This window comes from Vigna angularis, chromosome 8, assembly GCF_016808095.1.
Source record: "Vigna angularis cultivar LongXiaoDou No.4 chromosome 8, ASM1680809v1, whole genome shotgun sequence".
Taxonomy (NCBI): domain Eukaryota; kingdom Viridiplantae; phylum Streptophyta; class Magnoliopsida; order Fabales; family Fabaceae; genus Vigna; species Vigna angularis.
The window spans coordinates 5,482-23,176 of record NC_068977.1 but is presented as its reverse complement, the minus strand read 5'-3'; the positions used below and the strand labels follow the sequence as shown (position 1 = coordinate 23,176).

The window sequence follows — 17,695 nt, the reverse complement described above, 5'->3', positions numbered from 1 at the left end:
CTAATTTTTTGCACTCTTTTGAAATATTTAATAAACCTAATGAAGCTATTGATATGAGAGAAGCCCTTGGAATGACCAACGAAAAAACTATTCCCGTTGATATTCTTATTAAACCACGTTTGTCTTCAGAGGATTATTGAAAGTACTGCATTTTTAACGATGGTTCTTTCTATAATTGTCATCATTTTCACTTTTAAAGACGATTATTTAAATAACCGTTGTTTAAAAGTTCACTAAAATTGCAAATTTGTCACCATGAGTTTTTTTTTACTACAGGGACTTGTTAAACATCACCAATTGATCACCTGTGTTGATAGGGGAACATTAGACTCCACTCATATTAGTTTTTGATAATGAGTGGTTAATAATGAATAGAAAGTGTTTTAATTATTCTTGCACAACATAATTGGTGAATAAATGTTTAAAACATTAAACATGTTTATGCTAGATGTATAGATCATGTGTAGATAAGTGAAATAGGCTTAAACAAGTCATGAATATATAATTTTGGTAGTATTAATCGATTACATAAGTAATCTAATCCATTAAAAGAAGTAAGAACACATAGGAAGCAAAATCAGGACAAAACTGTATGTTATAATTGATTACATAAGTAGCATAATCGATTAAAAAAAAGTTAGGCATAATCTATTATGCAGATAATCTAATATGTTAGACTATGTGAAATGAAGTGAAACAAGGCATAATGATACTTTAATCGATTACATAAATGGCATAGTCGATTAAAACAGAAACATTAGTCTAATCCATTATGCCAATAACCTAATCTGTTAGTTTAGTTGATAGAAGCAGTATAAGGCATAAGTGTCAAATTAATCAATTATATAAGTGATCTAATCAATTAAAACAGAAAAAAAAGCATAATCGATTACGTTATTAATCTAATCGATTAAACTGAGACATAATCTGATTTTCTATATAAATCAGATTGGAGTCGTGACTCTTTAACGTTTTGATTGACATATACTAGCATTCTCTTTGAGTTGAGTACAAGCATTCTCAAGAAGAGTTCTTTGAGGTTTTGAAGTTACATTGGTGAAGAAGGAATCAAGAAACCCATCAAGACTCACTAGAGCTTACTTGTTCTGATATTTCTGCACTACTTGAGTGTAATCTCATTAGGTTCTTATACTTTGTGTATGATTTGATACCTGTGTTGGGTAGGCCAAGTGTGAGAGTGAGTGTATCCTCTATTGTATTGATTGTGTTAAGATTTGAGTGTGGTAAGGATAACATTGAGTGTATCATTGTATTCTTGGACTCAAATCTTGATTAGTGGATTCCCCCCTCCCCCAACTAAGGTTGTTGAGGGAAGATTGGATGTAGGCTTGTGAGAATTGAACAAGTATAAATCTTTGTGTTTTTAGTCTTTCTTTATATTTCTTTACTTGATTGATTCAAACACCTTTTATCAGTGATTTCAAGATTCTTTAAAGATTTATAAAACTTTTGAAATTCAATTTACCCCCTTCTTGACTTGAGATATAGGGACTACTTTTCTAACAACGTTGAAAACTCTTTTTTTGCATTAGTGGGCCGACCTAAAAGGTCAATTTAAATCAAGTATGACACGATTGGTTGTCATTCATTGGTAAGCTAAAATAAAACCAATAAGTTCTTAATTTTACAAGAAAAATAAATAAAGTTATAAATTATTACATAGCTAGAGACGAACACTAAAGGAGAAACGTACCAAAAGATGACACTAGAGAAAGTGAAGCACTAGATAGAAAACTAAAGCGATTGTGCGAGGAGATGACACCAAATTTAAAATTGATAAAACAAGATAACTAATTAAAACAAAATAAGTGAAAAAGTTTGATAAGAAAGTATTCAAAATAGACTTAACGAACTTTTTCAGACGTTTCATACACTCTAGCTCAACACTGGGATCTATGTACCATCTGGATCGTCAGGAATTTGACCCAATACTCCAAGATAGATGATCGATGAAAACCTGATCAAATTATATGGGCTTAATTGGGCTTAACTCTTATAATTTTTTTTTTATTTAGTTAAGATCTTAAATGAAAGAAATATTTTAGCAAAAGATAACTGAGTTTATTTTTTTTATTATATATATTATAATATTAAAAAAGAATTTGTTAGAACTTTGTTATAATATTCACTCAATTTTACCGTCTAAATTGAAACAATACTTAATTTTGTTTCTTGATATATAGAATAATTTTTGCTCAACTCTCTTGATTGATAAAGGTGATAAATTATTTTATATACACACATTTTTTGTAATTGTAGTGATGTTAATTCAATCAAAATTACCAATTTCAAATTAAACAACAAGCATTTTTTTCGTAAAACTTGTAAACATATGTTTATAAAATTCTGAAGTTTATAAATCAACCCTCTAGATGTAGCCAATAAATTTTTAGGTGTTACCCAAGGTAATAAAAGATTATAAGACTTTTGAATTTACAGAGTAATTAAAGTACATTGAATTTTACATAAAAAAAATCTTTTCTAATATGCATCTGACCACACCAATTAGAATATCCCAACTCCCCTTCCTTTTATAAATGTCCATGCATCCATGCACCAAAATACACATCAAACATTTAGAAAACTAGAAACCCTAGTTCTTTTTTTATCCAACCATGTCTCTTGCTCTAAAACCTTTACTCTTGTTCCTCGTACTCTGTGCGTTGAATCCTTTTCCCTCTGTCGAGTGTGCAATTCCATTTATAAGAACTCTCCAAAACCTGAGGGGCATTCGTAGGGGACAAAACGCGGATGGCGTAGGCATCCTCAGAAGCCACCTCAAAAATTTAGGCTACCAAGTAAACGACAAATCATCTTCCGACAACAACTTCGATGCAAACGATGAATCTGCTCTGAAACAGTACCAAGCTTTCCATGGCTTGCACACCAGTGGTGTGGTGGATGATCAAACCATCGAAACCATGAGCCTCCCACGTTGTGGATTGCCTGATATCACAGCCACTCCTAACCCTAACCCTAATGGTTTGTCGTCGTCGTCGCCCCCCCAAAACTACACTTACTTCCCAGGAAATCCAAAATGGAGCAAGTTTACCTTAACCTATCGAGTGACTCGAATGCCTTCATCTGTTTCCGTCAGCCAGAATGACTTTAAACAAGCATTGAGGAATGCCTTTAACACCTGGGGACAGAACAACAGTTTCACGTTCACTGAAACCACTGGTCAATCTGACATAGTCGCTGGCTTCCACCGTGGCTTACACTTTGATTTTTACCCATTTGATGGGCGAGGTGGGGTTCTGGCACACGCTTTTGCTCCAGATGATGGAAGAATGCACATGGATGCAGATGAAAACTGGAGCACTACAGGGTCATCACCAACCATTGATGTTGAAACTGTTTGTTTGCATGAACTTGGTCACAATCTGGGGCTTGGACACAGTAACGATCCTAACGCGATTATGGCACCCACATATTCAGGGGTAAGACGGAATACAAGACAAGATGACAGGGAAGGTTTAAACAATCTATATGGGTTTTAAGAACTAGAACTTGATAATAAGTGTCGAATAATCGTCGAGTGTAGCATGTGTTTGGCCAAGGTGTGTCAAGTAATTAATCTCATAGATGCTGAAACCAGTTGCATGTACTACTATTAAGCAACAATTAAATAAGCCACCAACTACGCTTGTGATCAAAATTTCCTTGTTATAATAAGATTTACCAAGTATTATGTAATTGGTTAAATTATAATATAACGGTTGAAATTTTAAATATGAGGCTGATTCTTATATTTAACGTAAATTAAAGAATAAAATTCATGGTTTTACGATTTTGAATTAAAAGGAATATCTTGGATGGATGGTGTTTGATAAAAAATATATAAAATAACTTTGTTTAACTGTAGAACACAATTTCTATGTAAAGAGGAAATAGGAAATGAAAATCTCAAACCTAACTGTCTTCCTTGATTTGCTTGCAAAAGCTCAATGCAGTAATTAATTTTCCCTTTTTAATATCACTCTGGACCAAATCAAATTTCCTGTCAAAATTTAAAACTTTTAACTAAATAATTAGGTCAAACTTGTTGGAATCTATAACTACTGTACTTGGAATCTATAACTAGCTACACCAAATATAACAAAATTGACGCGCTGAATACGTCCATAACAAGAAGAAATTAGCTTCTGATGAAGAAGTAAGTTGAATTCCAATCTTATTAAAACTTTTAATAAGTTTACCAAAATATCAAATTAACTATTACGTATATTATTATAGATGAAATTGTGGTGTTATTTGAATAAATTTAGCCAACTCTAATATAATTTTAAAAGTTAAAAAATTAAAATTATTTTAAAATTGTTTAGATATTTTTAAAGTAAGTTTAGTATAAAGTAACATTTAATGTAATAAATGGATATTTATGTTAGTATCAAATTATTTAATTAACGATAACAGAATCTATTTAATAATAAATATTAATTTTCCTTTCTTTAATATCGATCCCTGGACAAAATAAAGTTTGCTCGCAAAATTTTAAAACTTTTAATTAAGTAATTAGTTCAATCCTGTACTTGGAATCTATGACTAGCTATACCAAACATAACGGTTTTTTATGGGATGGGGCAGATGTTTGAAAATATTAAACAAATGTGCAGATTGTAACCATTTCATTTTATTCTCAGCCGACTTAACTATTTTCGTATATCTGACCTTAAAATAAGCATAGAACAACTCTTTCTCTTTCTCTATTTGTCTGTTTTGAATTGTTCAGTTGTGCTAGACGTCTTATCCTTCCAAGTGTGCCAGTTTTGCTGAACAAACACCAAAAGTGACATTCTTATTACAGTAGTGCAAGTGTCATGGATTAAACGTCTCTTATATGACAATAATTTCCAATGAATTACTATTTTTTTTACCCCTTTATATTTTTCATTTAGTTATTTTTAAAATGTAACATCATCATTTATTAAATTGAATCAAACGGTTAAAAGTTCCACGTCGACTAAGGATAAGGTCGATTTATAATATATAAGTGGATGCAATTTTATTTGGGGTTGAGTCTCACACTCAAAATGTATATACCTCCGCGTGAAAGATTGTATTGAAAGTCTTACATTGATTAGGGATAATTGGAAGTTCTACATCTATTAGGGATAAGGCCGATTTAATAATATATAAGTGAATACAAACCTCACTTTACAAACCGATTTTATAAGATTGAGTTAGTTTTAAAATTCACTTCTTAACACAAATTTATACAAATTTATAATAAGAAACGAAATGAATCTTAAAAAGTAAAAGAAGTTTTGGTATCCCTTAATTTAGATACTCTTTGATTAAGTTAAAAATACATATAAGCAACATATAAACACATATAAACATTTGTATCATTCCTCCATCAACCCTAGCAAAATGGATTTGTTCCTTGTGAGTAACCTAAACACCACTGCACTTGCTCTCTTTTCTCTAACATTACTGTTATCTTTCTCTCTATTTCTCTTTCGTCCCTCCAAAGCCGGTAGTAATCTGCCAGAACCTCCAATGGCCTCAGGTGCATGGCCCATACTCGGCCATCTCATGCTTCTCGGGGGCTCACCAACACCCCACAAGACGTTGGCAGCCATGGCTGACAAATATGGACCCCTCTTCACCATCAAGCTCGGTTCTAGACGCGCTTTGGTTCTCAGCAACTGGAAAATGACGAAAGAATGTTACACCACAAACGACGTCGTCGTCTCCTCTCGCTCCAAGCTCGTGGCCATTGAACACGTTGCGTACAACCAAGCAAGTTTTGGGTTCGCACCCTATGGTCCTTACTGGCGTGAGATACGGAAGATTGTGACCATGTTCCTCTCCGACCGCAAAACGGAGCTTCTAAGCCGCGTTAGGGTTTCTGAGATTCGAAGTTCTGTTAAAGAGCTGTTTCATGTTTGGTCGGAGAAGAAGGGGAGTGATGAGTGTGTGGTGGTGGAGATGAAGCAGTGGTTCACAGAGTTGGTGTTCAATATAGTTTTCCAAACCATGGCTGGGAAGCGATTATTTGGTAAAATCTTTCTGTCTAAAAACAAGCATTAGAAGCTCTCTCTTCTGATCTTGCATCTCAGAAAACCTTATAAAGTGTGATTAAAAGAATGTTCTTTCCATTTTTGTTGTTTGAATTTAAAGATATATTGAAGAGAGATTTGTTTTGGCAATAGGTAAAACCGCAGTGGTTAGTGAGAAAGATGCAGAAAAGTGTGTGAAGGCTTTGAGGGAGTTCATGCAGATGTTGGGAGTGTGCACGGTGGCTGATGCTGTTCCTGTTCTGAGGTGGATGAATTTGGGAGTGAAAGCCATGAAAGAAACTGCCAGAGAATTGGATGTGATCTTAGATGAGTGGTTGGTGGAGCACAGCAAGAAGAGGGCTTTATTTGGTGAAAAGGGTGTTGAAAGTGACGACCAAGACTTCATGGATACGATGCTTTCAGTTCTTGAAGGTGCCACCATCGATGGCTTCGATGCTGCTACTATAAACAAAGCCACAACATTGGTATGTGTGTTGCATATAACAATTTTTCATGGATTGTATATGCTTAAATTTGGTCTTCTTATTGCTTCTTTAATCTGTTTCTGGTTCATTTAAAGAAAAATTATACTTTACGCGCGCCTTATAAAACAAAATTCTTTATAATCTATTCTAACAATATAATAATATTATTAAAATGTATAAACAAATATAATTAAAACATTAATATATTAAAGTATCAACTATATATTATTTTTCTTTCAAATCCTCCGTATATTTAATCCGTACATTTCATTACACTACCAAATATTATTTTCCTTTAACATCCTCGGCATGTTTAAAAGTAAGTAGCTATATGATAATTACTATAGGTTTATATCTATGGGTATCATTTTCATTTTTATAAAAACTCCAACTTTAACTGAAATCTCATTAGTTTCTTACATGTAAAAGTCAGTAACTATATGATAATTACTCTAGGTTTATCTATGGGTATCTTTTTCATTTTTATAAAAACTCCAACTTTAACTGAAAGCTCATTAGTTTCTTACATGTAATTTTACTGAATGATTTCTTTTACTAAACAAAAATCTATTAAGATAACATGGTACCAGTGGTATTCAAATTTATAAACCAAGTCTTACAAAATGTCAATTAATTTAAAAGTGCTAAATAGAATCAATACTCCAATTAGAAACTAATTTATATTATTACCAAAATTTTAGCTACTTATATTATTAATATTAATAGAAACTAATTTATAAGTAAAATTTTTGTTTGCCTAACATCTTTCTTAATTATAGAATTTGCATTTGATATCTGCAGGCACTGATTTTGGGTGCCACGGATACAAGCACTGTCACTCTTACATGGGTGATATGTTTCTTGTTGAAAAATCCTCTTATATTAGAAAAGGTAAAAGAAGAGATTAGCACTCACATTGGGAAAGAGAGATTCATAAGTGAGTCAGATGTGAATAAGTTAGTATACCTTCAAGCAGTAGTGAAAGAGACACTGAGATTGTATCCACCAGGACCTCTTTCAGCACCTCGTGAATTCACAGAAGATTGCATGTTAGGTGGATATCACATAAAAAAGGGAACTCGATTAATCACAAACTTGTGGAAGATCCAAACTGATCCTAATATTTGGTTGGATCCATTGAAATTCAAACCAGAAAGATTTATTACTACTCACAGAGATGTTGATGTTAAAGGTCAAAATTTTGAGTTGCTACCGTTTGGAAGTGGCAGAAGAATATGTCCAGGAATATCCTTTGGTCTTAACATGATTCATTTAACTCTAGCTAATTTCTTACATTCTTTTGAAATATTTAATAAACCTAATGAAACTATTGATATGAGAGAAGCCCTTGGAATGACCAATGAAAAAGCTACTCCACTTGAGATTCTTGTTAAACCACGTTTGTCCTCAAACTATTATGAATCCATGTGATGTGGTAGCAGTGTTATTATCTGTTCTAATAAATTAGTTAAAACTACACTTTGTAATCTTAAATTTGTCATGCAACATTGTTACAGATCATGGAATTTCTATCAGTGGAAGTGAGTGAAAGATAAAGATTTTCAGTTTTGTGTGCATCTGGTTTTATTGTATGATTAGTTACTTCCTTGTAAGATCATATTATCTCCTACTTCCCTTGTGAATTTAAAGAGAATTTAACACAACCAACATCAATACGAATAAATTTGTTTACATTATTTCGACAGTAGTTTTGACTTTGAGCAACTTAGCTAAATTCTCAAACGGTACTTATGAACAAGAGTTTGAACAATTAAAAAAGAGAGGTTAATCACTAGTACAGTTAAGGGAAATAATAGCGATTATTTTCGCTGATAGACACCGGTTCCTGAATCGAGGCATATTCGGGCGAGGTAAAAAGCGGTGGACTTTATGTCTCGGTTTTGAAACGGGACATATAATGATACGATTAGGCCTCGGTTCTAATAACCGAAATCGTTTCACTCCCTTTACTGCCTCGGTTGGAGCCTGAACCGAGGCAGTAAGGTCCTTTTTTTTTATTTTTTTTTCTTCTTCTTTAGCCACTCGTATCATTTTGGTGCCTCAAGCTTCTTTTATGTCTTTGCTCAAGCTTCTTGACAAAAAAATTTCACAAACAAACCAGACCAAACACGCTTAAATCACGCTTCAATGGCAGATAAAACAAATTTTTTGGTACAAAGGATCCTTCTCAGATTCAATTCAACAAATCAATTTAACAAGTAAAATCAAATTCAATTTAACAAAGGAACCAAACAAATCAAAACAAAATCAAATCTTCGGTGTGAACTCAGATTCAATTCAATTCAAAACAAAAAGAAATGAAATCTGGAGAAAAAAGCTTCTGGATTCGCCTCCGCCACCTCAATCGCCGCCTCCGCCTCCGCCTCCGCCATCACCGCTTCCTCTGCCGCTTCTCCTCCTCCTCCGCCACATCCTCTGCATTCGCCTCCGCGCCCTCCGCATTCGCCCCCGCGCCCTCCGCATCCGCCACCGCCATGCCGATATTCTCCTCCAGCCGCCGCATCTCATCGGAGATTGTCCACTCCTCTGTCGCGCGCTGCTCTTCCTCCGCCGCCGCCGACTACGCGATGCCTCTCCTTCCTCTTCATCGCGTGCTCTTTACGGAAACGGTGGTAGATCTGGGGCTGGCAGTGGCGTGGTGTGGTTTAGTTGTGGGAGGTTCGCGGGGGTAAGGAAGAAGCGGCAATGGAATGGAGGGAGAGAAGAATCCAAGAGCGAGAGGTGGCGAGAGCCTGGGGAGGGAGGCGAGAGCCAAGGGAGGCGAGAGCGAGGGGAGGGGAGGGGAGGCGAGAGCCAGGGGAGGGAGGGAGGGAGAGCCAGGGGAGGCGAGAGTGCGGAGGGAGCTAGGTTAACTTGGGGAAAATTTTGGGAAAAAAAAGAGAGGCTTATATGCCTCGGGTCTGAGGTAGTAGAGGCTTATGCCTCGGTCCTTCCTACCAACCAATGTCGTATAGTTCTTTCACCTCGGGTTTCTCTTAACCGCGTCAGAAACTACGTCAGACACTGATAATTAGGCACCGGTTGCCTTCACAACCGAAGTGAGATCTCTTTTTGGCACCGGTCTCGTCTGAACCGAGGCTTATAAGGTTTCGTTAATTACGAAACTGCCACCGTGTCTGAATAGACAACGGTTTTGTGTAAAAAAAGGTCTATTGTGCGAGTTTAAAAGTATACATAGCAAAAAACGGTGATGCTTATCAATTTTTACTATTTCATTTTTTTCCGTATATATATCCCAATTACAATTCAGTACTATAAGATATATAACGTAAAAAAAATATCAAATTAACTTTTAAATATTAATATAATTAAATTGGCATATTATTAATGTCCCTGTTAATATTTGGGCACAATTTGTGTCAATATATCATAGTGATTATTTTTATAAATAACTTAAACTATTTTATAATTATTTTGATTATTTAAACGAAATTTAGTAGAGTTTAGGTTCAACGAATATAATTTTTGTTCTCTCATTATTATTATTACGTTTTTATCTCCTATTTTTCAATCACGTTCTTCGGTCAATGTAATATTTATAAGTATATATTTTTTCATAATGTTTCTAAAATACGTAATTAGAAACTTTTTAATATATTTCAAATTGTATTTTTCAAAAAGCATAGAAAATTTATTTTTCATCTTTCTACTAAAATTAATTATAACAATTTTCTACTCTTTCCTTTTCCTTTTCTTTCTTTCTGTTTGATTATAATTAGTTATATTCAATGTGAAAGATGCATGAATGCGTTGGTCTTGTTATTGGTCACATGAGTCAATGTCTCACTGCTACACTTTTATCCTTCCTGGTCAACTATCCTTGGTCACCAAGGTTGTCCAATTATTCGCTTCAGCCACCTTAAAATAAACTAGTAGGTGGGTTTGGTCAATGTAAAACTTTCGGAGTTTCCTAAAATAAGTTTTATGTACAGTAAAAATAAATGTTATAAGAATAGAAATACTGAATTTTAATTTTGTAGGAACAAAAACAAAAAATATTACAGTAATATAAAAAGTTATTTATAAATTAAAAAAAATGTATTTTTAAAAAAAAAAATCAATATTTGAAGTATTCATAATAACCCTTGTTTCGTCTCCAAGTTTTGTCTCTATTATGCAGAACTATCGACTAATATATTATAATACTTGCAGATCACGTAACAAAAAGTTGCTATAGTAGAATATCTTATATTTCATACACAACATTACAAAAATTTTGACTATTCCACACAAGCTTCCATTCATTATTATAAACAAAAAATGACGCCATATTGGTCAAACATGTGGCCATGCAGAAAGGTTAGACCCATGCTTTCCCTATAAAAGCAGAAAGAAAAACAGTTTCAAGACATTCCACCTTAACAAGCAAAAATGGACTTTCTCCTAAATTGCTTAACCTTAAACACCACCACTCTTATTGCATCGTTTCTTTCTCTAATCTTGTTATTTTTCTATCTATATCGTAGAATTTCTTCTGAGAAACGGGCTCCTATAGTGAAAGGTGCATGGCCAATACTTGGTCATCTTTCACTGTTAAATGGTTCAAAAACACCCCATAGAACTTTGGCTGCTTTGGCTGACAAGTATGGACCCTTGTTCACCATCAAACTCGGTCTGAAAGATGCTTTGGTGCTCAGCAACTGGGAAATGTCCAAGGAACTCTTCACCACAAACGACCTTGCCGTTTCATCACGCCCTAAACTCGTTGCTGTGGAAGTCATGTCCTACAACCAAGCCTTCGTAGGGTTGGCTCCATACGGACCCTATTGGCGAGAGCTTCGAAAGATTGTGACTAAAGAGTTTCTCTCCAACCGCAGAATAGAGCAACTCAGCCACATTCGTATCTCAGAGATTCAAACCTCATTCAAAGAGCTATGCGATTTATGCAATACTAGTGTAAACAACAAGAAGGAGAATGAATCTAGTTATGGTGCTGCTACTTTGGTGGACATGAAAGAGTGGTTTGAACATTTGACTTTCAATATAATAGTGAGGATGGTGGTGGGGAAGAGGTACTTTGGTGTGGCGCATGTGGAGGGCAAGGAGAAGGCAGAAAGGTTTATGAAGAATTTAGATGAGTTCATGAATTTGATGGGCACTTTCACTGTGGCTGATGGGGTTCCTTGCTTGAGGTGGTTGGATCTGGGGGGCCATGAGAAGGCCATGAAAGCAACGGCTAAGGAAATGGACACGTTGTTGAGTGAGTGGTTGGAGGAGCACCGTGAGAAGAAGGGTTTGGGTGAAAAGGTTAAGGGCGATCAAGACTTCATGGATGTGATGATTTCAGCACTTAATGGGGCTCCGATTCATGGGTTTGATGCTGATACCATTTGCAAAGCCACTACCCTGGTAAGTATAGTAATGAGCCATTTACTAAAATGCTATGAACATGGACATGGAAGCAAAATTGTATTCTGTCAAATATTGAATAGTATTTCCAGTTTATTTCCTGTTTTTGTTCGAAGAATTCTTGGTGAAGCTTGAACATATTTGCAGGAATTGATTTTGGGTGGAACTGATTCAACTGCTGTTACTCTTACATGGGCACTTAGTCTGCTAGTACGAAATCCTCTTGCAATGGAAAAGGCTAAAGAAGAAATAGACATGCAAATTGGGAAAGATGGATACATAAGAGAATCAGACATAAGCAAACTTGTGTATCTTCAAGCCATAGTGAAAGAGACATTAAGATTGTATCCACCAGCACCTCTTTCATCACCTCGTGTATTCATAGAAAACTGCATCTTAGGTGGCTACCACATAAAAAAGGGAACTCGACTAATGCATAACCTGTGGAAGATCCACAGAGACCCTAGTGTTTGGTCAGATCCTTTAGAATTCAAACCAGAAAGGTTCCTCACCACTCACCAACATGTGGATCTGAAAGGTCGACATTTTGAGTTGTTACCCTTTGGAAGTGGGAGAAGAATGTGTGCTGGAATGTCCCTTGGCTTAAACGTGCTTCATTTCACTTTGGCTAATATGTTGCATTCCTTTGACATCTCAAATCCTTCGACTGAACCTGTTGATATGACTGAGTTGTTTGGATTTGTCAATACGAGAGCTACTCCACTGGAGGTTTTGGTTAAGCCACGCCTACCTCCAAACTATTATGAATCTTTGTAATCCTTATGTTAGTAGTGTGCATGTTCTAAATTATGTTAGTAGTGATCTGATTGTGCTTAGTTATTTTATGTTGTCCAATAGAGTGATAGTTTATGGTCTATTTTAAGTTTATTAAATCGAGTTTTCCTTTGAAAGTGTTATGTAAGAATGTGATAGTTTTGTTCCTAGCTAGATGAATGTGGCATTCATTTAGTTGCCATCAAACAATGTAACCCTTTGATTTCATTTTATTGTTTCCTTGCAATAGTGTTTCATACTCAGTTTTGGCTGCCTGCTTCCTTTTTTTTTTTTGTCATTGCTTCATTACTTAACTTCTTCTGACGACAAAGAAAAATGTTTTTTTAACAATTTTTTGACAATTTTTTTATAATTTATATAATAATTTGTATTAGTCCGTTTCAAATATATTAACGAATTAATAAAATAATAATACATAGTCTATTGTCAAAAAATTATTAAAAAAAATTATTAACATGATCCGATAATAAATTGGACAGCTACCACCAGTTGCTACAATAGCCTTTAAAGATATTTGAATTTATTAAAAGTATTTTTACTTTGATTTTTAAAAATAACATTTGGTAAAATATGAAAAATTAATTTCATCCGTGATATCAAAATGGGAATAGAATATCAATGATAATAAGCTGCATTAAAAATTTTATAATTTTAAAAAATTATTGTTAATGAAGAGAAGAAAATTAAGTAAGAAATGATCAGGAATTAAAATGATAGAATTGTTATAAAATATGAATAAAGTGATATTAAACTACATTCGTAAAAATAGTTCATGATCACGATTATCAATATATAAAGCAAAATTAAACAGAAAATCGAATAGATTTTAACAGAAGTGCAAATAATATTTCTTGGTTTGAGTTGATGTTTATAAAGTATCACTGCAAACAAATTTTCTCATCTCTATCTACAAAATAAAATACTTATATATATATAACTGAAATTTTTCTCAAAATAATATTTGAAATAATTCCCTAACTGTAAAATGAAATTTTAAATAGACTTATTTACTGGGAATTCAAACTGGGTGTGACTTTTTGTATTAGAGGGGAGAATCGCGTGTGAGTGAGAAATATATTGTGTGAGTGCTTAGTCAAAAGCTTTAGTTTTATTTTTAATTATTATTATTTTGAAATTTAATAGGTCAATTTTTTCTAGGGTTTTACGTATGGATTTATCTTTATAATCCTTAGCAAAATTCTCGCTACAACATTACATATTAATTTTCCATACAGAATATTTATATATAAATTTTTCCCCCACTACTTACATAATAATTTGTATGTAAAGCAATTTCCAACATTCGTAGGTAAAATTCATATGCAACATATTATTTACCTATGAATCCAAATCCGTATGTAATAATATACAGGTAAATTGTATTTTGGTTTAATGTATCCGTAGGTCCCTATTTTGGTCATGAATTTCAAATAGGTCCTCTTTCTTTTCGACGTATCAATTGAGTCCTTGTTTTTGTAAAATTGAATCAATTACAGGCCTGCCGTTAAATTGGACAAACGGCCGTTATAGTATTGGTTACGTGGCATGGTTCAGTGCAATTACTAATCAGACGTGGCATTTAAAACGATTTTTGTATTAAATAATTGGTATGCACAGATGTATATTAAGTTTTGGGTAAGGGCAAACTAGGAAATTTGAAAAAATTAAAGGGCAAGACGTTTTAATTGAGGAATGCAACTGAGATTGGGGAAAGAAATTGAGGGTTTTTATTATTAGGGTTCGCGTGAGAGGCCAAAAATCGCGATAAAGGGCAAGACGTTTTAATTGAGGAATGCAACTGAGATTGGGGAAAGAAATTGGGGGGTTCTTACTACTAGGGTTCGCGTGAGGGAAAAAATCCCATTCTTTCTTGGATTCGAAGCGCCGGTGTTCGTGGGTGAAGATTATGTAGTTGGAAGTGGGAGGGTGCGCGTTCTTTGTTCGATTCGAAGTGATGGATAATGAAGTGCAGAAGTCGCATTCTTGTTCATCTTCGACATGCAATGGGTGGCGGAATCAAAACTGTGATGTCATTTTTCGTGGTGGTGGAGTATCTACCATTGATGGTATATCACTCCTTTGCCTCTGTGGAGAGAAAATAATGGTAAGAACAGCTAGAACTGCTAAGAACAGAGGGAAGCAATTCTGGAGCTGCCCTAAGTACAAGGTAAGAACGTGTAGAAGTAGTGTTTTGTTTATTGTTGTAGAATAACCAATCTTAATGGGATAAAATATAATATCAAGTTAGCGTAGGCTAACCAATGTTTTGAGAATAAAATATATTTTGCTCATCCTCATGTAATAACTAATATATTTTTATATTATTATTAGTTTTTATAATATCAAGTTTAGTATCGTTTAGGCACGCTAATAGAGACAAAATTATATTTGTTGACTCTTGCATAATAACTAATTTATGTTTATATTATTTTCAGTTTAATAATCTCAAGTAAGCATCGTCTAGTCGATGCTAATCAAGACGCTAATAGCATCATAGTGGAGATCAACACTATCTTTTCACCGCTAATTTAGTGTATTCTTGTAGTGAAAAAACAATTATTTATGTTGAATTATACATAAATTTATTTTAGTAAATAATACCATTGTTATGCTTATTTTGAGTTATAGATAGCGATGGCAAAAAAATTCACGTCCGCGGATATAACTCGTGACGGATAGTTACTATCCGCGGATATTTATTATCCGCGGGTAACGGGTAGCAGGTATTTTAATACCCGCTTCTAGACGGGTCGGATGCGGGTATTATACTATCCAACCCGCAGATACCCATTACCCGAAAAAAAAATTAATATTTTTTAAAATTAAATTTCTTTTATTACTCTTAAAAAGGGGAAATTTTAATAACAATGACTTAGGATTTCTTTCAATTACCTTTTTTTTAAAGAAGAAAAGAAAAAAGGGGTTACATTACTTTTGTGCTAACCCTAATAGAGATATCAAACATATACATATAATCCCATTAGAAAATTCTCTCTTAACGGAGGACTCTTTTCTTCTTCCTTCTAGTTCAGCTCGCGCAGGGAGTAGGCTTCATTCCCTCTTCCTCTCTCTCTCTCTTGGTTCTGATTGGGGTTCTGCTTCAATTTGGGATTTGAAATTAGGGTTTTATTTGTTTTCTGATTTTGGGGGTTTCTTTTGTACGTTTTGATTCACGTTTTGGAGTTCATTTCTTGATTTCTTCCCTGTTGATTGGTGACGCGATTTTGGGGTTATGATTCGAATGAGTGTTGAGTTTTTTTGGATTTTAGTTCATTGATGTAGATTGGATTTTTGAAGACCCTGGTGGTTATCGTGATTTGGAGATTTCTGTGATTGCGTTCGTTTCCGAAATTTGGGTTTAGGGTTCCTGTTTGCGTTCGCTCGGAAATTCTTTATCTCTCTATTTCATACATTGATAGGTATTTGTGGGTTAATCATGTGACTAAATTGAGACTTCAGTTGGTGTTTCTTCCTCATCTTTTTTTTCTTTCAAAATTTGTTATGTATTTGTTTTCTTTAACTTGTTTAAAAACTATATTGTGTCTTTTTAATATGTAGCAAATATATTAAATTGTTCTCTTTAACTTGTAATTTAATTTAAACCTTATTTAAAAATTCACAAAATATATTTTTTAAATATTTGTGGGTTGAAAATGGGTATCCAACGGGTATTCGCGGGTTGAAAAAAATCCGTGGATTTTTTTTATGCGGATATCCAGCAGCTAGCGGGTCGAGTTGCGGGTACGGTTTTTTGCATGTGGGTCGGGTTGCGGATAGGCACTATCCGTGCCCGACCCGTTGTCATCCCTAGTTATAGATGTACATATTATGTGAATTTTTAACTTTGTAGATATATTTAAAGATCAATTTAAATTAACTAACTTCATAACCTGACTAAACTTAACATACCTGCTTAACTAAGAGTAGGTTATTACCTGATTAAACTTGACATACAATCTATCAATAGTTGTATTGGCTTACAACATTCAATCTTCAACTCATCCAGAATTGTCTCTAGCCAAGCACACTAACATGTGGTCTCAGCTAAAGCAATATATTCGGCTTCGCATGATGATAGTGAATAGTAAAAGTTAATGTGGAAAATAAGTGAAAAAAATAATATAAAAAGTTGGTGGAGAAATTAGGTGTGGAAATTAAGTGGAAGAAATAATATAAAAAGTTGGTGAAGAAATTAGGTGAAATAAAATATAGTGAAGAGTAAAAGTTAATGTGGAAAATAAGTGAAAGAAATAATATAAAAAGTGGGTGGAAAAATAAGGTGGAGAAAAATGGATAAAAAATGTTGATGGAGAATATATAATTAAAAAATGTAAGTGGAATAATTAGAAAAGTTGATATATAAAATTAATATGAAAATGATGTGGAAAAAGTAAATGAAAAAGGTAGATGATGTGGAGGGTGAGGTGGATGGTGATGTGGAGAATGGGGTGTGATAAGAAAATATGGGTGGTGAGGAAGTAAAAAAGTGAGATTATTTTGGGCCATTGGATTAAGTGTTTAAAAGAAAATTTGGGGGTGCAAAAAGTAAAATAAATAGTATTTTTCATTTTGTTTTTTTTATGTTTTTTTTTATTTATTTTTGTGATGAATTATATTTACCCGGACGAAATTGGGTGTTGACACTTATGATTAAGAATTATTCAAAGATCTTGATGCAACCTACTACACAAATGTCAGAATTGGAAACGGAGCAAAAATAGTAGTGAAGGGCAAAGGAACCATCGCGATCAAAGGTTGCACAGGTTTGAAATTAATTACTGATGTTCTATATGTTCTTGAAATTGACCAAAACTTGTTGAGTGTTGGCCAACTTCTAGAGAAAGGCTATAAAGTTCTATTTGAAGATAAAACATGCATGATTAAAGATTCAGATAATAAAGAATTATTCAGAGTTTGAATGAAAGACAAGAGTTTTGCTTTGAATTTGATTGATAAAGAGCAGTTTGTTGTGCACAAGGTTGAAGACAATATGCGGATACAAGGGCTTCCCAAACTAGA

The 17,695-nt window shown here is 33.9% G+C and overlaps 3 protein-coding genes across 3 annotated transcripts; all 3 read left to right on the top strand.

Moving 5' to 3' along the window:
• Window positions 1–2,576: 2,576 nt before the first annotated feature.
• Window positions 2,577–3,755, top strand: LOC108318821 (uncharacterized). The gene has a single exon (XM_017556258.2). It carries the CDS (start codon window positions 2,637–2,639, stop codon window positions 3,519–3,521), a length of 885 nt encoding a protein of 294 aa, XP_017411747.2. The 5' UTR covers window positions 2,577–2,636; the 3' UTR covers window positions 3,522–3,755.
• Window positions 3,756–5,394: 1,639 nt separating this feature from the next.
• LOC108323709 (cytochrome P450 82A3-like) lies at window positions 5,395–7,942 on the top strand. Its single transcript, XM_052867507.1, has 3 exons — window positions 5,395–6,025; window positions 6,180–6,511; window positions 7,313–7,942. Exons 1-3 carry the CDS (start codon window positions 5,395–5,397, stop codon window positions 7,940–7,942), a joined length of 1,593 nt encoding a protein of 530 aa, XP_052723467.1.
• A 2,929-nt stretch (window positions 7,943–10,871) lies between these two features.
• Window positions 10,872–12,918, top strand: LOC128193635 (cytochrome P450 82A3-like). Its single transcript, XM_052867600.1, has 2 exons — window positions 10,872–11,881; window positions 12,029–12,918. The coding sequence occupies exons 1-2, from the start codon at window positions 10,904–10,906 to the stop codon at window positions 12,656–12,658; spliced, it is 1,608 nt and encodes a 535-aa protein (XP_052723560.1). The 5' UTR covers window positions 10,872–10,903; the 3' UTR covers window positions 12,659–12,918.
• Window positions 12,919–17,695: the final 4,777 nt, after the last annotated feature.